Genomic DNA, 19959 nt, shown 5'->3' with positions numbered 1-19959 from the left:
AGCTGCCAGAGGCGGTCTACCCTGAGCGGGGGCTGCCCAGCCTTCCTTGGACACCGCAGGACAGGACTCCCCTGCAGCCCGTCTCGTCCAGGGAGTCCTGTCCCGGACTCTGTGCGGCCCAGGCGGGGTGTCCCGTGGACCTGAGCTGGGAACGTGGGTATTCCAAGGAGCTCGGGTTTTCCCGGAGATGCAAACATCGGCTGGGAGAAGTAGGGGTGGGGTGGGAGTGGAGAGGACAGCAGGGTCTCCCGGGGCCCAGGGCAGGAAGGAGGCCCGAGCTGAGGAAGGCCCGGGGCAGCCGGAAAGGTCCTGGTGATTGATGCCTCAGCGCCAAAGGAAAATGCACCGCGGGCCCCATTCTGGCTCTTTGGAGCGAGGGGCCCAGTGCAGTGGCCGCCAAGCCAGCGCAGGGGCTGGTCTGCACGCAGAACCTCTCCGCCGCCCTCCCGCCTCCCTGACAGCTTGCAGCCGAGCAGCCCCGGCGGTCCCCGGGGAGCCGTGTCCCAGCCTTAGCCATCGTGGGGCCAGCAGCAGGGCCGCTTCCAATCTGCCGGCAGGCGCAGGGGGCGAACGGGAGAGTGCCGGAGCCGGGGATGAGGCCGCTGCCGGCCTGGCAGGAGGGACAAGAAAGTTTCTATTCTGTCCGGTGGAGCAAAGCTTCGCTGATCTCCAGTTTGGTTGATGCGGGCGCCCCATTATTCAGCTGTGATCTTGGAAACTGAGCTCGAAACGGCACCGGGGGTGTTTTCCGGGGCTGGGTGGGAGCAGGAGGCCAGACTGAGAAAGCCTGGGCACCCCGTGGGGCGGGGAGAGCGCTCGGCCCGGGCACTTGCAGGTGTGTGGGCTCCGCTCCCCGCCGCGGGCCAAAGACCGAGTCGCCATCCCCCGCGCTGCGGAGAGGATCCGGGACCCAGGGCGCTTCAGGTCTGTCCGCAGCCGGCCCGGGCACCCCTGGCCAACTCCTGAAGGGCGCAGCGAGAGGAGGGCGAGGGGCATGTTATTCACGGCAGAGACCACACTCCCAGCGCTGCCTTGAAAGCCATTCCCCAGCGGGCTCCGGCTCTGCGGGAATAAACGCCGCTCCCCTCGCCCGCGGGCGCTCCAGCGCTCTCCTGGGCTCCGCTGCCACCTTTTTAAAAACCATTGTTCAAGAGGACACAGAGGTACAAAAACACCCGACCGTTTCGGGGGCTGTGGGTTGAGTAGGGGTCACGGCCGCCTTTGTCTGTTGGTTGCCTCCTTCGGGCCACACGGATTTCTCGGATTTCTCGGGGTCTCCCCCAACATCCCCGACGCAGCCGTCCCCTGTTGCCCACCCCGCCCCGGAGTGGAGCAGCCCCTGGGCCGGCTCGGGCGGACACCAAGCTGCGCCCTCGCCCGCGCCCCGGCGGGGCCGAGCAGGGCAGACAGAGCCGCAATTTGTCGGACGCGGGAAACCACAGAAGCCAACGGCAACGCCCCCAAACAATGCAGCTTCTGTGAAAACCCCTTCCCCGCGCCAGGAAGGGCTTCGCCAGCCGCGTGCGTTTCCCCTGGCTGAGTTCAGACCCTCCCTGCTGCCGGAGGAGGAAAAACTGCGGAGAAGAGTCCCCGGCAGCCCCGCGGACGGGGGACATGGCCAGCGCCGAGCAAAGTAGGGAAAACTTTTCAGGGAGCTCCCGGCGCAGCCGCCCGCCGCGGAGCCAGGCTGCGCCCCCCGCCCCGGGCCGCACCCCCCTGGGCTAATCACCCTCATTAGGAGCCTCATCGCCGGCCTAATGAAAGCAAACCGTGTGGAAATCGCCGGTAAACAGTTGGGTCTGTGCTGTAATTAATTCAGTGTCTCTTTTAATCAAACTGAAAGGGATCGGGCCGCGGCGTGCCGAGCCGTGACATCACCCCCAAAATCGGCCGGAGCCAATCAGCGTCAACACTCCGGGGACACGTGGGCGCGTCCCCTGGAAAAAAACACACACACAACACAACGAAAAAAAAAAAAAGAAACAAAAAAAACCCAGCCCCAAAGTAAAAGTGACACAAGTTGGCGCGGCAGGGCCGGGGGGCGCGGGCCGGCGGGCCGGGCGGGCGCTGTCCGCGGTGCTGACTCGGCGCTCCGGCCGCTGCTCTCCAAGGTGCTGACGCCGCCAGGTGCGCTCGGGGCCCGCAGGTGCGCGACGCCGGCCCGCCCGCCGCCTCCCCGGGCTGCCCCCGCGGCCCCGGCCGCCGCCCGCCCGGAGGACGCCCGCGGTCGGGATTCTGCAGAAGGCTGCTCCCGCTTCGACTCCAGCATCTCCGCATCGCTTCTGCGCCAGAGGGGCGCGCAGGCTGTCGTCTCCCCTTTTGCTTACCCCAACTTGGCGCACCCGCCCGCCCTTCCCTCCCTGACACTCCCACCACCCCCCCTGGCTCGGAGGCTCAGCGCGATGCTGCAGAAGACGCGCTGAGCCCTTTTGGATCTAATGCGCAGAGGAGGTTGGCCCAGAGCTCCCGGGCTCCCCCAAGGCTGAACTCTGTCCAAGGTGCCCACAGGCTCCCTGCCCGCCTTCCCCATGCCAGCCCGCAGCTAGGGGCAGGGGCAGCGGTGGTTGGGGGTGGGTGGGGAGCTTTTGGGGAGGACAGGTCGCAGCTTGGCTATGGAAGGCTCCAATGGCTTTGGGATCGACTCCATTCTCTCCCACCGCGCGGGCAGCCCCGCCCTTCCCAAGGGGGACCCCTTGCTTGGGGACTGCCGCACGCCCCTGGAGCTGAGTCCGCACTCGGAGAGCAGCAGCGACTGCTCCTCACCAGCCTCGCCGGGAAGGGACTGTCTGGAGGCGGGCGCCCCGAGGCCTGCTGGGGCATCGGGCCCAGGTCTGGACTCCCACCTGCAGCCTGGGCAGCTCTCGGCCCCAGCCCAGTCTCGCACTGTGACTTCCTCCTTTCTGATCAGGGACATCCTTGCTGACTGCAAACCACTCGCAGCCTGTGCACCCTACTCTAGCAGCGGGCAGCCGGCCACCCCTGAGCCTGGGGGCCGTCTTGCGGCAAAGGCCGCGGAGGACTTTAGAGACAAGCTGGACAAAAGTGGCAGCAACGCCTCTTCAGACTCTGAGTATAAAGGTAAGAAAATGGGAGATGAAAATGCAGGAGGGGGTGCGCTATTTCTAAAAACTGGCATTAAAACTTGAGGGCTCACATTTAGGGACACACGCATGGTGACTGCGAGTTCCTCCAGGGTCCGGCTGAGCAGTCAGGTCCAGACCTTTCTGCCTGTCCGGTCGGTCTGGTTCTGGTTGTGTGGCTAAGCCTTTGAGCAACAAAGAGACCCGTCCCCGCAGAGACAGTGAGCAGGAAAGAGGGATACTGTGTACCCAAGGGAGACAGTCCCCCAAATTCACAAAGCAAACTTTCTAAACGTGGGCGGGGGGGCACCCTTTCAGGGGTGCTGGTGGGCAGGAGCGGGCTCCTCAGACCGCTGGCTCTCAAGAAAGATCTTTCGGCAGCAATGGAAGAACCGGAGCCTCTGACTTCAGTGCCCTTTCTGCAAGAGGGAAAGCCTAGCAGGAAATTTCTGCTGGAGCTCTGAGAATAGTCAGAATTTTCCCACCTTTACTCTGATTTCCAGACGGGAAGAGGAACCGGGCTTTCTCTCCTGTGGGGCCCAGTGCGGTCTGGGCCCCCAAGAATCACTTCAAAGTAGCCCCAGCAGCAGGGCGGCTGGCTGGGGGCAGGTCCCGAGGCCCACTGGAGAGGGGAAGACCCTGCACCCACACAAGGTTCTGGCTGAATTTGATTTTAGGGGTATCGAGCGATCAACCTCGGGTTGTGCAGGGGACCTAGATATTTCTCGGTCACCAGCCCGGTGCCCCCCACATTGGGCTGGCGGCCCCCTCCTTCGCTTTGTCACCTCCGTGAATCTTTTCATTGTTGCTGTTCTGTTTTCATCTGCTTAGCGGGAGAGGAGAGGGTGGCAGGGGAAGCGAAAGGGAAGGGAAACACCAGAGTTTCCTTATTTTGTTCCTCGCCCGCAGCCACTACCTTGACTTCAGGCCTTCGTTGAGGCCAGGGGCAAAAGTTCTTTCTATGAAGAAGTCAGGACCCTGAACAACCCCCACCCCCCGCCCCCACCAGCAGAAACCTAGGGGCTGACAGAGGCTGTTCAGGCCTCTTTCAGTCTTGCAATTAACCCCAGGGCCCTTCATGAGACAACCCCCCTAGGCAGCAACTTCTTCCTGGTGCTAGAAGCCCTGCCTCTCCCGGCCCCTCTCTCTGCCTCATCTGCACAAAATTTTACAGAAGCTCATTTAGCGCTCTCCTCCCAACCAAGACTTTATTCGCAGGCGTCCCCTGACCTCAAGCCAAAGTCCATTTGGGGCCTCCCTCTACCGCTCGCTCCCCTCCATTCTCGCATGAAAAGGGCCGGCTGCGTCTCCTTCAGGGAGACTCGGCCAAGGGTGCCTGGAAACCCGGCAGGTCAAGTTGCAGCGCCCAGGAAGAAGGTCCAGGGGCAAGAGGCCGGGTGACCCTCAGTCCCCCGCCCCCAGGCCTGGTGAGAGGCGAAGACGTGCCCTGGAGAAAGACAGGTGTGGGCGGGGGCGGGGGAGGGAGGCACATAATATATATTCATGATGTCGTGGTTTATTATTTATAATCCCCAACAACACCCCAGCTTTGCGGCGAGGGTCAGGGGCAACCATCTCCAGCGTTGCGTGTTAATGGCTGGTGGTCAAAGAGTTTGGCTCCTGCCTCCTTCTATGTCTTTGCCCGTAGGAAGGATTTTGAGGAGAGGTTTCATTTAAGATAATTGGAATATCAATTTTCTTCTCCTGTCCCTGATGCTACCTGATCAGGGCAGCCAGGCGAGTCGGCTGTCCACGGATCGCCTAAACAGGTTTGGAGGGGGACGCGCTGGAAGGGAGCCCCAGGCCCCACCCCAGGTGCTGCCGCCTTTGCACCCACAAAACCCCCTGGGGTGAAAAAAGATAGGACTCTGCCCTGAGACAAGGTCTGGGGTGTTTCTCCAATGTGGAGGCGACTTTTTTCAGGGTCTGAGTTAAGAAACCGTGATGAGAGAAACAGACACACAGAGCCAGTTGGGGGGCGTCTCGGATCCACCCCCACCCACCCACCCACCTTCTGTGCGAAGGGGCATTTCTTCCAAGGAGGGCTGGAACGGAAGGTCAGTCCAGGCCGAGGAGCACCAAAGGTTCCTCAAACATAACATTTAAAAGCTGGACGGCTTGGAAGTCAGGCCTCTGCAGCACCTTTTTGTCGGCGGGAGCTCACGTCCATCCGTCCATCCGTCCATCCGTCAGTCTGCAGAGAAACCAAACCAGGGCTTCCCTCCAAGCAGGGGGCTGGCGGGGGGCCTTGAACCCTGAGCACGGAGCCGAGACCTCCAGGCCGCAGTTGAGGCCCCTCTTGGCGGAGCCTCTTCCCGGAGACTGGCAGCAGCGAGCGAGCGCCCAGCTTGCACGGGAGCCGGAGCAGCATTAGGGAAAGACCAACAACGAACCTGTTCTTCCTGACACCCCAAACTCAATCCCCCCTCAGACCTGGGCCCTGAGAAGTGGGGGATTTTTTGTAGATAGTGGGGCAATTACGTCAAGAGGGAAAATTCTGGAAGATCAACTTTGAGGTTTGGGTAGCTGCTTCCTCGCACTTAGCTAAACTTCACCGCCTGCCGAGGCAGAACTCAAGTTCCCTTCAGCCCAGCACGTCCCGGCCTCCCGGGGTCTGTGTCCAGCGGTCCGGCCCAGGACGGGGCAGTGCGGGCAGGCAGGAGGGAGGCAGGGGCGGCCTCTGCTCCCCAGCGCTCTCCCGGAGGCGCACGCCTCAGCGCACCCCGCGCCCGGCGCCCTCCCTGCTGCGAACCGCAGCCTTCCCGGTGGAGAAGTCTCTCTCCCTGGTGGCTCAATTAACCGGATTGTTTCCTACAGAGAAAAATCAAGTCGCGTTCAGCTGAACACCGTCACTGCCAGCGCCACACACAATGAAACTCACCATAAAGAAAAACAGAGGGAAAAAGAGGGGTGGGGGGCGCCATCAATTTTGGGGAGTCTTTGGCTATATTATCGAGGAGGAACGTCAGTAAGTTTGTTTGATCGAGGGTTTCCATAACCCCGAAGGAAAGGGGGGATCCTCCCCAGTTAGTTCCATCCTCGGGCCTCAGGGGCAAGACCGTGCTGGGGTGTCCCAACGGGGGGGGGGGGGGGGGCAGGAACTGGGCCACATGGGAGAAGCGGGAGCCAGTGGGTCTGGCGGTCCAGGGGCAAACGAGGTGCTTGTTCTTCCAAGGGCCCGAAGCTCCCGGGTCTGCATGCGCTCACCCTCGGGGCTGCCCGGTGCACCGAGGACTGTTGTGGGGCGTCCCCAATAAAGGGGGGCCCCTGCTACAGTCCCACCCACTTGGGGCCCAGGCGAGACATGGGTACAGTTCTTTGTTCTCCAGTCGATCGTCCTCTGCGGTAAACGGGCTTCCTCCCCAGACTCCAGCCCTCAGCTTCTTTCATTCCCGGCCCCCGTAAACGGGCTTCCTCCCCAGACTCCAGCCCTCAGCTTCTTTCATTCCCGGCCCCCCTCGGGGCCCAGATGCGGAGCACAGACCCGTACCCCTGAGCAGAGCCACCCTGTCCTGACCCCCGGTGCCCTTCCCTGCTCCAGCAGGTGCACCGGCCCTGGGCTCACCACCGTGGCCCCGCCGCTCCTCACCCCTCCAGGGAGCGCAGGCCGCGAGTGTGGCTGCCGGGCCACCAGGAGGAGGAGCGGAGTTTGCTCCCGGCAGGGAGGGAGCGAGGTAGCTGCAGGGAGGCCGCCCTGACTCGCTGCGCTGTCTCCCCAGTGAAGGAGGAGGGCGATCGGGAGATCTCCAGCTCGAGGGACAGCCCCCCAGTGCGCCTGAAGAAGCCCCGCAAGGCCCGGACGGCCTTCACCGACCATCAGCTGGCGCAGCTGGAGCGCAGCTTTGAGCGGCAGAAGTACCTGAGTGTGCAGGACCGCATGGAGCTGGCCGCTTCGCTCAACCTCACCGACACGCAGGTCAAGACCTGGTACCAGAACCGCAGGTGAGGCCTGCTGTGAGTGGGGTGTGGAGAGGGTCCCCCCTTTCACTGGTCCTCCCAGGGACCTTGTGGCCACAGTCTGACAGTAAGGGAGGCTAGCTGAGTTTGTGAAAGTGGGGAAACTGAGGCCATGAGGGAAGACTTCACCCAGAGTTCCTCGGGTAGGCGTGGGAGAGAGCCCAGGCTAGCCTCACCCTTGGGGCCCTGTCACCCCCTCTAGGACAGGTGGACAGACACCTGAGGTCTGAGGCCTCCCCCACCCCAGTCGGCATGCCCCCACCCCCAGCCAGGGGAGGCGTGGTGGTCTCGGGCCAGTCCCCAGGGGTGGAATCCGCACAGCCAGAGGTGAGGGAGCCCAGCCCAGCCACACAGCTGCTTGTGGGCTGGGGCCCTGGCCCGCCCGGCTCCTCCGGCCTCTGCGGCCTTTGTAGTCCGGAAACCTGAAACCTGCGGAGGGAGGGGCCGCCCAGCTCCTTGGGGACCCGGAGTGTGTCCGACACTGGCCCCGGACCTGGTGTTTCCTAGCCACCCTCCCCAGGAGCTCGAGGGACGCAGACCCACTGGCAACACCCACACCCCCACACCACCCGCCGCGGCCACACGGACCCGCGTGGGCCCTCGGGGAGGCCGGGACGGTGCTCTCCATAAACAAGCGCAGAACACATCGCCCCATTAATAATAAATACCGATTACTTCTCCGGGCATCAATAATTAAGGGCCGTTACAGTAATTACAAAATTATGATGAGGATGAATAATTCAGGGAGGGGAAGGGGGTTGGTGTGGCTGAGTCGGCCGGGGTGGGGCCGGGGCCTGCTGGTCCGACCTCCCCGGCCAGGTGCACGCAGGGGTCCCAGCCGGGAAGTTTGGCCAGGAGCCCACGTGGCCCTCCGCCTGCCCCACAGCCCAGGCAGACACTCCCCCCACCCCAGGGTCCTTCCTCCTGACGGAGGGCCAGACCTGGGCTCGGGCGCCGGGGCAGCAGGTACGGCCACGGCCGGGGCGCCAGCACCCGTGAGAGCTTCCGCAGAAGCTGGGCCCGCAGAGCTGCGGGCGCTGGGAGAATCGGCCCAGCCCTTTGGGACGACTAGGGCCCCGCCCCACCGGCTCTCTCCAGGCCACTGCCCTCGCCTTCCCCAGGCCTCCCTGGGGTCTGGTGCACGGGGGTCTCCACCCAACGGGATTCCAAGGGCCGCACCAGCCCCTCCCCAGCAGTGGGGCTGGCGGTAGCTCTGGCTTTGGGGCGCACAGCCTGGCTTCGAATCCAGGCTCTGCCCCTTTGCAGACCATCCCCAAACTGGCCCGGGCCTCGGCTTTCTAGTCTGTAAAATGGGGATAAACAAACGCCGGAGGCCGCGGGAGAGCGAGCGAGGGGCTGCTGGGGCGGGTAGCACGTGGGCGCGGTGGGGCCGGGCCGGGCCCTTCCTCCTGAACACATCCGTGGGATCCTCCCTGCGGGCGCCCTGGGCCCGGCACTCCTGAGGGGGGTCTCGGGGAGCCCTGACCCCGAACGCGTTTATTTCTTCGGTCCCCAGGACTAAATGGAAGCGGCAGACGGCCGTGGGCCTGGAGCTGCTGGCGGAGGCGGGCAACTACTCGGCGCTGCAGAGGATGTTCCCGTCGCCCTACTTCTACCCGCAGAGCCTGGTCTCCAACCTGGACCCCGGCGCCGCGCTCTACCTGTACCGCGGGCCGAGCGCGCCGCCGCCTGCCCTGCAGCGGCCGCTGGTGCCCCGCATCCTCATCCACGGACTCCAGGGCGCCGGCGAGCCGGCCCCGCCGCTGCCCCCGCTGGCCGGCGTCCTCCCGCGCGCCGCGCAGCCCCGGTGAAGCGCCCGCGCCCCGGCCCCGCCCGCCCCGGCCCCTGGGGGCGCGCGGGCTCGACCGCCCTTCCCGGGGCCCCCGTCCGGTCCTCCCTGGCGCCCCCGCCCAGTGTTCCCCGAAGGGCCACATGCCAAGTCTACTGCGGCCCGGACCCCTGGACCGAGTCCCGAACCTGCCTCGGCGGCCGCTCTCCAGCCGCTCCACCGGGGCCGCCCGCCGCCGGCCGTGCCCACGGGCGAGCCCCGCCAGGCTCCCCAGGCCCCGCGCCCTCCAGGAGCAGGCGGGGGCGCCCCCGCGGCTCCCCCCACGCCCTCCACGCTCCAGGCCACCAAGCCCTGACGCCCCGGTCGCGCCGCCCGGCGGCCCCGCGCGCCCCACTCCCCAGCGCCGGCGGGAGCTGTACATACCGTGTGCAAAGTGTATATTAAGTTATTTATTCGTGACCATGACCCGTGACCGTGTCGTGCATCCGTGAGTCCGTGGCCCGTGGCCTCCCCTCCCCGAGGGGCAGGACGGGCCCAGGGGGCTTGCGCGCCCACCCTGACCCCGGCCCCCGCCCAGCTGCCCACCCGGCCAGCGGGCCCCTGGGGTTCTCTCTTTTTTTAAATGTGGAAATAAACTTCTTACAAAGACCAGGCGCCTGCCGTTCCCACCCCCGGACCCGCTCCCCTCTCGGGAGGTCTCCCGCGCCCCTAGGGAAGCCCTTTGCTCCAGAGCTTCCTTGCCCGGCCAGGGCCTGCTGGGGCGTGGACAGGGGTCCCCTCCGGGGCCTGAGTCTCCCCATTTCTGCAGCGCGGCCTGCAGCTCCATCCCCCCTCCCCCCATCTGGTCCGCGCCGCTCCCAGCGGGCCCTGGCCGGGCGGGGTGGGCTCGGTGGCGGGGTCAGCGCCTGGGCTCCCTCGACTGCGGGCCGGGCCGCGGTGCCCTCCCCGAGCCGGCTCATCTGGCCACAACAAGGGCGCCGGCAGCTGGTGATCGGCCCGGCGAGCGGGGCTGACAGATGGGCTCCGAGGCCACTCGCCCCCACCTCCTCCGCCCCGGCCCGGGTTCGGTCGCTCGGGGGTCGCCCGCGCCGGGTAGGACACGACAAGACTCCTCTGCAAACTGGACGCCACCTCGGGCAGACCCCCGCTCCCTCCCGCACCGTCTCGCTTCCCCCGCGCCCCGGGTGTCTGCGGGAGACCCGGCGGGAAGGCCAACCCTGAGGGCGGCGCCGGGACCCAGCCTGTGGCGCCAGGATCTTGGGGGAGGGGGTTACGTTTCCAGCCCCACTGGAGGCCTCGTCTTCTCGTTCAAAGGGCCAAGGTCACCTCCTGCGGCCCGCGGCCCGCCCCTCCCTGGGGAGGTGGGCACAGGTGCTCCCCGCCCCACACCACCTGCAGCTGAGACTCACAGGGGTGGGAAGAAACGGCAGGCGGGGGAAGTTTGCCCCCCCCCAAGCCGACCCCCATCCAGTTTTGTGGGGGTAGGACTGCTCTGGTCGAGAGGCAGGGGATCGCTTTCCAACTCTACCCTCCCACCTAAGCCAGGACCCCGCTACAGTTGCCCCCCCCCCCCCCAGCCCCCAGCCCCCTCACGCCACCGCCTTTCTTTCCCGGGACGGTGCGGGTATTATTCTAATTTTGCAAAATGCACAGCAGCTAATTAAGTCAAGCAGCCCCTCGGCTTTCGAGTTCTTTTGCATGTGAATGGGGGCTGGTAAATCCCCGGCTCCGGCGGCGGTGGGGGGCGAGGGGGGCCTGTCCCCAACTCAGGGTTAATGAAGTGGGAAAGGAGTCTCTCAGAGTCTCCTGCAAACAAAACCCCTATGCAACAAACCCGGCCCAAATCCTACATGGATTGACTTAAACCCAGGGGATAAGTGCTTTAAATTAATCTCATTGAATAAGAATGAGACCAAACAAAACTCTTTAAAATCATATTAAAAATCTATCAAAGGACAACTTGCACTGGTGTGCTTTTCATTTTGTGAGAGTGGAGGAGGGAGCCCGAGCAGCCGCCCTCACATTTACACAGCGCAGCGCAAATCACAGACACATTCTCGACTATGTAATTGTCCTTGTACCTCCACGGCGACTTCATATCTTACATTAATGAAGAACAAGGCTTCCCGACAAGTTCATAATTACGGTCTTTTAAATTGTCCTGCACGTCCCACCTGCAACAGTAACTTCACAGCCTGGGAGCGAGGTGGGCGCTACCTGCATCCGCTTCCAAGGCCAAAGTGGTTCCTCGCCCAGCCCCGGGCGGGGCGCGCTCTCATCGAAACAGAGAAGAATGACTGGGCGAGGCCCCAAGCGGGCGGCACACAAGGAGAGGCACCTCCTCTCACTCCCGGCTCCCCCACCCCCCTCCATCTAGACCCGACGGGGCCAGGGCCACAAAGTTAAAACGCAGCGTAGATGTTCCGCTGAGCCAGGCGGTGCGGCTTCTGGAGACTTCTGAGAAGTCGAACTGCTTTCAGGGACGGTGCCCACACGCAGGCCTTGCTCCGACCTTCCTCCGGTTTTGGAGCAGACGGAGACTGGCCGGGCCCTGCAGGCCCGACCCAGCCAGGGAATCGCCCTTTTCAAGCAGGCGGCGTCCCGTGCGCAAGACCTTCCGTTTCTGTCCCCAGGACGCCACGGAGAGATTTTAGTGGCTCCCACTGACTGGGTTTCGGGGCGGAAGCGCCACATAGCAAGGCCTCCAGCAGTTTGGAGCACACTTGCCTGAAGGGGCCCTCATTTCCTGCCCTCTCTCCCAAAAGCCCGCGCCCAGCGCTGCAGGGAAGGGAACTCCACTGAAGCCACGGAGCCTTGTCGGAGTCGCGGAGAAGTGGGGGCTCCTTGCGTCTCTAAGCCTGGAAAATGCCACTTGCATTTCGCCAATGCTGACTTGGCCACTGGCCAAGGGCTCTTTGCCCGCCGGTGCCTGAGACTGGGGAGCCCTCCGAGGAGGTGCAACTGCGGGGAGGGGGGGGGAGGGTGTTCCCCACCAATACGAAGATGTACGGGATGCCAAAGCAGCGCTCCCCGAGCCGGCGGGGAAGGGGTGAGGCACCACCAGCACCCAGGTTCTCTGTGACTTTAAACACGGGACTCAGGCCTGTGACCCAAGTTTGGGAAATCAGAAAAAAAAAAGAGGCGCTAAAGCTCTGCCTAATGGATGCCGGAGCTGCATCACCTGCCAAGAGCCATCCTAAGAAAGATTCACGTTCAGGTTGTTTAGATTCAGAGAATGTTAACCCTAAATGTGCTAAATCTACGTGTCTTTATTAACTGGGGCAACAGACCGATTCCCAGACCCACCGGCGGCAAGAAGCCCTCACCAGGCGCGGAGAGCGCAGAGAGCGCAGAGAGCGAGGCTCTGACCCCGAAGCCGCAGCCCCCACCCACTTGGCAGGGGCCAGCAACGGGCGCACTTTAAAGGAATGCGCTGGGGGTGGGGTGGGCTTCCCTTTGATCGCCCCCAATCACTGGCATTAATCCTGTTTCTCACGCAGCTGGGTTTTGTCTATAAAGTGAACCTTCCTTTTCTCTTCCGAAGCAAGGCAACCATCACCGGGGACGTGGGGGGCAGGGAGGGGGGCAGCTGTGTGTGTGTGTGTGTGTGTGTGTGTGTGTGTGTGCGCGCGCGCGCGTGCGCGCACATGTAGGTCTCCATAGGGCTGCAGCTCCAGGTTCCCGAATGTCCTGACTCAGCCCTATGCCACAGCCACTCCCTCTCCTGGCTGTTCAGTTCATGGGGTCTATCTGGGGGACCCTCACCCCACCCTGTGGTTAGAGGAGGCGGAGGCGGGAAGGCAGGGCATGGAGACCAAGTGGCCCAGTCAGAGGTGGGGAGGCCTTCCGCCCCACTCCTCTGGACCCTCTGGAATGACCCGTGTCCAAATCTTACATTTATTGGAAAATCAATACGCCCCAGGGGTCCTCTTTCAAATCTCCCAGAAAACACAATGCGGGAGGGGCCGCCCTGGCCCGGGTCACAATACAAAGACCCTCAGACCTCTCTGGAAGACCAGATAGGATTCCATGGGAGAAAAAGCTCAGGGCATTCGTGCCTTTTGACTTCAAAGGCAAACCATAAAAAGGCAACAGTAAATCAATTAGGCCTGGGAGAGGAAGCTTCTGGAGGACATGAAAGGGAGCGGAGGCCCAGACCAGCCACACGGAGCAGCACAGAGTGCAGCACCGTGGAGCTCCCGGAGGGAACCCTGGAGGAGGCGGCCCACACCCAAGGCTCCACGGTCCTTGGTCATTCTGAACTAAACAGCTGCGCATCAAGAAAACGATTTGATAAATACTTTTTCTCTTCTCTTACAAATTCAACTGCATGTTTTAAAATCCTGCTTTATAAAATTCATGCCAATATATGCGTGGGTAGGGCTAAAGCAAAACGAAGCGTCTTCAGAACAGGGCAGGCGAGCTCCTCGGGGACGCAGGTGAGCCGGCCAACCCCCACCAGGCCTCCCTGCTAAGAGGCGGCGGCGGCGCAGGCTCAGGGGGAGGGAACTCCTCTAAGAACAGGACCACTGAGGCCCCGTCCTCTGAAGCAGAGACGAAAGCCGATTTCTGGTTAGTCCTGCGGCCCCCCAGGAAGCCCTTCGGGGTTTCTGTTCCCCGGAGAGCCTTTTCTCTTCTTCCCCGGGGTGCAGGCGGGGCGCGGCTGGCTGCCGGGCTCGGGGCGCTGGCTCTGCGCAGTGACCTTGGGCGCAGCGGCCTCCATCCCACTGGAGTATTCCGAGCGCAGGATTTCAGCAAGGCGGTGCTTGCCGAGGGTCTTCTTGTGAAGGTCAGGCCTGAAGAAGAGTAACAGCACAGGGAGAAGAAACTTTATTATTATTTTTCTTTCCCATTCGGGAAGAGGCTGACAGCAGCTGGTTCCGAGACCGCGAAGCTGACATTTTTGTATGAGCAGCGCACCCCCTTCAGCAGCGCCTGTTTTGATATTCCGCGCGCCGCAAGATTAGATACGGCGCTGACAGATTTTCCTAACGGTGGCAAAATATCATGGCATTTTTAAAAGTGAGGCTTTGTTCTGTGTTGTTTTCATGGGAAGAAAGGAACACTACACACTCGTACTCTGATGGCAAATGAGGTGTGTGATGCAGCCGTTTGCCAAGGAATGGGGGGATCTGCCTGGGACTCGGTGGCCCGTGGCGGGGAAGCAAGTTGGCAGCCCCCGGGTCCCACGGGAGCGGTGAGGACAGGGGATCAGTCTTTATTGGCTGAAGAGACTCTCCTGACCCCACAAAACCCGGGGCGAGGGCATGCTTGGCAGAGCGTCAGCGCAGGAACCGAGGCCCCGACCCAGCGCGACGGGGGGTTCTCAACTTCAGGTGTGACTCCCAGGAACGGCTTCCGACAGGCACCAGACTTACCACCTGCCCGGGGGCCACAGAAGGAACGCTGCGGAAGTTCAATCGTACATGGGAAAATGATTATGAAAACTGAAAAGTAAAGTAAGTTTAAGACAGATTTTAGCCAGACGGCATCAGCACCGCTGCCAATGCCCTGCCCCGGGCGCCTCGCGGGAGGCTGCCCACCCCTGCGGCGCGCGCAGGCGGCCAGCAGCAGTGGACATTCCCCAAACCCGGGATGGGGAGGTAATACAGCAAACACCCTGCAGCCGAGAATCCACAGCTGGACTAACACGGTGTCCCGGGGCCGACCCTGCTCCAGCCAGTCCCCGGGGCAGGCTCCAGGCCACAGGCCACAGGGCCCAGACTCCGCATGGCAGCCACAGCGGGGTTTCCTACGTGACACCAGGAGAAACTCAGAGTCCACCGGGGCTGGGAACAAAAGACTTGAGGTGAGGGGATAATTAGCACACTGAAGGGCACTGAAGGGCCTGGGGTCTGTAACACCGCAGGAAGGTGGCGCGGGTGTGGGAGCACTCCCGGGCTGCGCACAGTCCCCCCAGCCCGTCGTCCGGCGCCCTCTCTGCTCAGTGAAGCAGGTCAGATCTCCGCCTGCACTTCGGCACCAAGGAAACTAAGATGGGAGGGCGACAAGTGACCGCGGCTGTCCGGGGCCCAACCGGAAGCGTGGAAGGCAGGACACAAACGAGGAGAGGACTCGAAGCCCACCTGGCCAGGGAGGGCAGTCGGGCATGACGGGAAGGCCCAGCAGCATCCCCAGAGCCCATGGCCAGGATCTGACGGGTGCGTCCACGTGGACTCATGGGAATGTTTGGTGGAAGGATGGGGTAGAGCTGATGACAGAGGGGTACGGGGGAGAGGCAAGAGCAGGGGCGAAGACGAAGGAGACGACGCCTGCACCTCATCAGCTGAAGGACACCAGAGGGACTCTGGTTTTCTTGTGCCTCAGTTTCCTCATCTGAAAAACAGGACCAATACTTACAACAGAGTTTATAAAGTTTGGGAAGGATGAGGTAAGACATCGAAGGCACTGGCAGGTGTCTGGCATGAGCCGTAGCCCCTCATGGTTAGAATGGAGGAAACTGAGGTCCAGGGAGGTGACACGACTCTCCCAGGGCCACCCAGGAGCCAGAACTGACCCTGGGACCCTCAGAGCTGGGCCGAGGCCCCGGTGGTTGCCCCCTTTCCACAGAGCTGTGATGCCAAGAGCCCGGCCCCAGCCCCTGTCCCATGGAGGCCCAGGCCAGGCCTGGCATGTGGGCGTGACATGGCAGGGGCAGGTCTGCCACCGAGAGCGCCAACCTTGCTCCTGCTGAAGCCTGCCAGCTCTGGTGCCTGCAGCTTATTTTTAGCTGGGTTCCATGGCAGACGGAGCAAGAAGCTTCTGACAGGGAGGGATGCTTTTCCTTCCCTCTTGTTTGAAGCCAGGTACTCACAACGTGTATAATTTTAAATGCAACAACCTGAATTTCAAAATATGCAAAATTTCAGTCAAAATATCCTTCCAGTCTAACTCTACCACTTCAGAGGTTGCTCCTGCTGTTGCTAAAGCAGAAATAACCAGGCCTTATGTGGGGACTGACCGCGCAGCCGCCGGCAGAGGCACCCCGGCGGTGGTGGCCTGTGCGCCCTGCTGTGGGTCACCTAGCCAGAGTGGAAGAGCTGGGGGCAGGGACCAGCTGGGCCTATGGGCAGACGCACCTGCACTCTGCCCTGTCCACTTCCAAGCAGGGCAAGACCTGCCCCTTCCCCGACAAGCCCGCTGGCTGGGGTGTGTCCTAGCTGGTCTATGATTTTATTCCAGTCAATAGACTTGGGACCCAGATCCCAGGACAAAAGCTCTCGGCGGTGCAGGAGCAAGAAGGGGCTCCATTTTCCAGACCCAGCCTTCTTCCTTGGTAGGGGACCATGTCGAGGTCGACCACAGGGGCTTGACCTGCTGCCACAACAGCCACCCTAAGGGGACGCCCCCTCCACGGCCAGCACCGCCACCTTTTCCTTTGTTCTGAGGCCCAACGTATGGAGGGCAAGAAGAGAGGGTTTAGCCCGAGCCCGCAGCGGTGCACAAGGGCAGGGCGTCTCCTTCTGAGGTGAGGCTCTCCCAGGAACTTGCCGACTTCCTGGCCTCCTTGCCCTCCAAATACCCAGGTCCTCTCCAGTGGGCCTCCCCAGCATCCCGGGTGGTAATCCTGCTGTTACCAAGCAACAGATCAGTTTATCTAACCACAGGGAACCCCCTTGCAGTGAAGGCTGAGTGCACCCCACCTCCCCAGGCCGGATTACCCAGCAGGACAGGCAGATGCCACTTACGCTGCCAATCAGGTGAAATCACAGCCTAATTAGTAAATCAATATGCCCACAGGAGGACACTGGAGATCAGGACCTTCTCCCAGCCTCCTTGACAACCCACAGGAAGGTCCTGCTTACATGGCCCGGCCCGGCCCCCACTAAGGCCCACTCCGCAGGGCAGGCCTGGGCTGGGTGTGGCCTAGCTTCCGTGTCTCCAGGCCGAGCAGTGTGGCGCGCCTCCCTGCATCGATCGGTGCAGAGAAGCCCGCCTCACCTAGGACTTGAAGCCCCACAGCACTTGCTGTGGCCTTAGTTCTCTCCAAATTTCATTTGGGTTTGTAGTAGGATGCAGGGAATTCAATATTTCTCCTCAACCGAGACAGTCACTCAACCATAACTCTTTCCCCAAGGATTTGCAATGCACCTCGAGAACGTTCTTACCAGTGTCCCAAGCGCTTCCCGCGGGCCCTGTTTACAGAGGGGATAAGGACGACACCGGAGGCCCAGATGGGCGGGTCGACCACGTAAGACTAAACACACATTCAAGCAAATGAGGGTCAGGAGTAGATCCTCATATGAAACAGGTAAAATCAAAGCCATTCACATGGGTGTGGGCACTCGAGCATGGCTCTGCCACGAACAGGCAGCACCTTCTGTGTGCCCAGGTGCTGTTCTGTGCCCCTGTTGGGCACGAGCCTGTTAACCCTCCACCCCAACACCCCCGGGACATGGGTCTCGGCCAGGCCAAGGTGAGCATGGAGGGGCGCGGTGTGAGCCACGACGCCACCCTGGGGCCCGGGCAAGTGACGCTGCGCCCGAGAGTTCTCATCAAATAAGCCGCAAGCTCGCAGCACCTCGCTTCCCGACACAGGCCCGCAGCGCCCACGTGATCGCAGGCCTGGAAGGCTTCCGGAGCCCATGATGAAGGACATCTTAAAAGGAATAACTCGAGCAAAAGTGCAGTTAAAAAAAATCACAGGATTTGCTTCATCTCATTAAAGACCCCCCCAATACTCTCTCCGCCCCCTCAAGACTCTGTGGAGAAAGCCCCAGCACGTGCGCACCAGGGCTAAGGTGGGCTCTGAGCTGGGGGGCACTTTTAAAGCTTTTCTGTTTCCTGGATTTTTACAATGAAATGTATTATTTTTGCAATCAGGAAAAAGGCATATTCACTTTAGGTGGGAAAAGCAAACGGCGGGATTTAGGCCTATGTGGAACTACGAATGTATTATACTTCTGCTTATCCAGCCTTGGCTTCCAGTTGGATTTCATGAGGGAATTTCCTCTCGTGCTGTAATTAAGACAGACGGGACTGGCCAAGTGGGTGCCTTTCCCTGACCAGAAAGTCTCTGCTGGCAGGCCGGGGCCCAGGGCAGCAGCCCCGCGTGGAGGAGGCCGGGGTCCTGAGCGAGGGTGGTGTGGCGGAGGGGACGGGTCCTTGCGCCTCCAGGCCACCCCAGGGGTTCGCTCACTCGGAGTTGGGCTCGGTGGCTCGGTGGCTCAGTCGAGAGACAGCAAGGGGAACAAACAACTCCAGGGAGAAGGTGACAGACAAGCAGCCCCTCTGGTGCAACCAGCTGCTGCAGGGGGCCCAGACCCAACCTCACGGAAGGAAAACCATGTCAAGACTGCCTGGGACTCTGCTTCGGCAGAGAGGTCAGCAGGCAGGCTGGCCCTTTCAGGGCTGCCCTCCCTGTGATTTCTTTTTTTTTTTTTTAAAGATTTATTTATTTGTTATTCAAGCACTGGGTACAGTCAGAAGCGTGGGAGGGCGAGAGAATTCACCAGAGCCAGAGGGGAGAGCAGAGCAGGCAGAGTGACAAAGAAATACACTGCTGAGGGGAGCAGCGGGCGTGGCAGGAGAGGTTTGTTGCGCCACGTGGGACCCTCGCGGGCAGCCGGGGACCGAACTGGCGCTGCAGAGGCTGTGGGCAGCCTAGCAGCCCAGCGCTCAACTGCTGCACCACCAGGGGAGGCCCTCCCTGTGATTTTGTAGTGGCTCCAGGACATCACAGTGACATTCCAAGGTGGCTTTGTGGACACACACCTGATAAAAAGCAGGTCTTGCTGTAGGAGGCTTGGGCCAGGGTGGGCCCAGCACTGCACCGCGCAGACCACAGGCACTAACAGGCCGCTGACGCCCGACGGCCTCCTCCTGCACCGTGGCGGGGAGGAAGGAAGCAGCGCTCAGAGGCGGCCGATGTCTAACCATGAACCTGACTCAGATCCAGAAGAGCTGGGAGCGTGGGAGTCGGTGGCCTGAGTCAGAGACCTGGAGAGAAGGCCTGCCAGCTTGGGCGCAGGCAGCAAGTAGGCAGGAGTCAGCAAGCAGGACCAGGACGGACGGCCCTGCTTGGAACCCAGCTCTGTCCTCCCCAGCAATGCCCTTGCAGAGTCAAAGGCCACCGGTGACCCCTCCTCACACATCAGAAAGGACCAGCCGCAGGGGCAGCAGGCATGGAGGCGGCGCGGCCAGAACTGTGAGTAAGATGGAAACAAGGGCATTTGTAATTGGGAGGATTCTACCCTGAAAATACTGAGAGTGCTAAGCCGGGGGCAGAAATCTGGCACAATTCCCAGAGCTCAGCACCCCGCTCCCCCCTTCCCCCCCACACCACTGCTGCTGCCCTGGGCGGAATCCCTGGGCTGGGCGTTTCACCACACCTGCAGAGGAGAGCAGCCTGGGGGACAGCCCTCCGGGTAGAGGGCGGCGCTGAAAGGTGAAAAGGAGCCTGGACACATGTAGAGTTTGCTCTGGGGTCAAAGTGGGGTGTCTGAGCAGGCAGGGCATCGCTCCAACCTGAGCCACAGGAGGACCCTGAGGCAGGGCGCAAAACACCCCACCCCCAGCGGGTTGAGACTACCTGGAGCCAAGACGTGGGAAGGAATCTGGGCCCATCCTGGGAAGAGGACACAGTGATAAGAGGAGGGACCCTCTGCAGGGGCTGCATCAGGGTGGCCTGGTCCTTGCTGCCACCACTAGCCTCACTGCCAGAGGTGACCGCCCTGCTCTCTGTGCGGTCCTCTGACAAGAACCTGGGCTGAGAGGCAAGCACCCAGCACCCACACTGGCACCAAGGGGCAGCAGGAGGCGCGGGGGCTGCAGGGACAGGCCAATGGGTAGAGCTGGCCTTTCCCAGCAAAGAGCCTGCGCTGTCCATCACCCTTCCCCACGCACACTGCCACCCTAGGGTGCCCCATTTGAAGTAAGTGGCTGCAGAATGCCAGGGGTGGGGTGAGACTTGGGGGTGCCTGGCTGCAGGCGCAGGCTGTGTCCACCTCACAACTCTGCTCATGGCCCCAAAAGGAGCCACAGAGCCCCATCCGGGTGAGGCCTGAATCGTCTCTTCTCAAGCGTTTTTTTGAGACGATGTCGCATGAATGCAGCCAACGTCCGGGCTGCGGGTGCTGCCCTGCTGGTCTCCACTCACACTCTCCCCTAGAGGCAGCCGAACACCTCGGGCTT

The 19959-nt window shown here is 62.1% G+C and overlaps 2 protein-coding genes across 3 annotated transcripts in view; one reads left to right on the top strand and one right to left on the bottom strand.

The window, feature by feature from the left end:
* Window positions 1-2426: 2426 nt before the first annotated feature.
* On the top strand, window positions 2427-8856 carry BARHL1 (BarH like homeobox 1). The gene is made up of 3 exons (XM_037492957.1): window positions 2427-3078; window positions 6800-7022; window positions 8554-8856. Exons 1-3 carry the CDS (start codon window positions 2613-2615, stop codon window positions 8846-8848), a joined length of 984 nt encoding a protein of 327 aa, XP_037348854.1. The 5' UTR covers window positions 2427-2612; the 3' UTR covers window positions 8849-8856.
* A 1912-nt stretch (window positions 8857-10768) lies between these two features.
* The window catches only part of DDX31 (DEAD-box helicase 31), a 63541-nt gene continuing 54350 nt past the window's right edge, over window positions 10769-19959 (bottom strand). Inside the window, exon 18 of one of the 2 annotated variants that reach the window (XM_054689214.1) lies at window positions 10769-13622. In XM_054689214.1, the coding sequence (XP_054545189.1) occupies window positions 13400-13622 (223 nt within the window). In that variant the 3' untranslated portion in view covers window positions 10769-13399. The remainder of the gene's footprint in view (window positions 13623-19959) is intronic. The other variant, XM_037492930.2, reaches the window with a different exon arrangement.

Source organism: Talpa occidentalis, unplaced genomic scaffold (genome assembly GCF_014898055.3).
Source record: "Talpa occidentalis isolate TD23 unplaced genomic scaffold, MPIMG_talOcc4v2.1 talOcc4.7, whole genome shotgun sequence".
In the NCBI taxonomy this organism is placed as follows: domain Eukaryota; kingdom Metazoa; phylum Chordata; class Mammalia; order Eulipotyphla; family Talpidae; genus Talpa; species Talpa occidentalis.
This window is presented reverse-complemented; position numbering and strand designations above follow the sequence as displayed.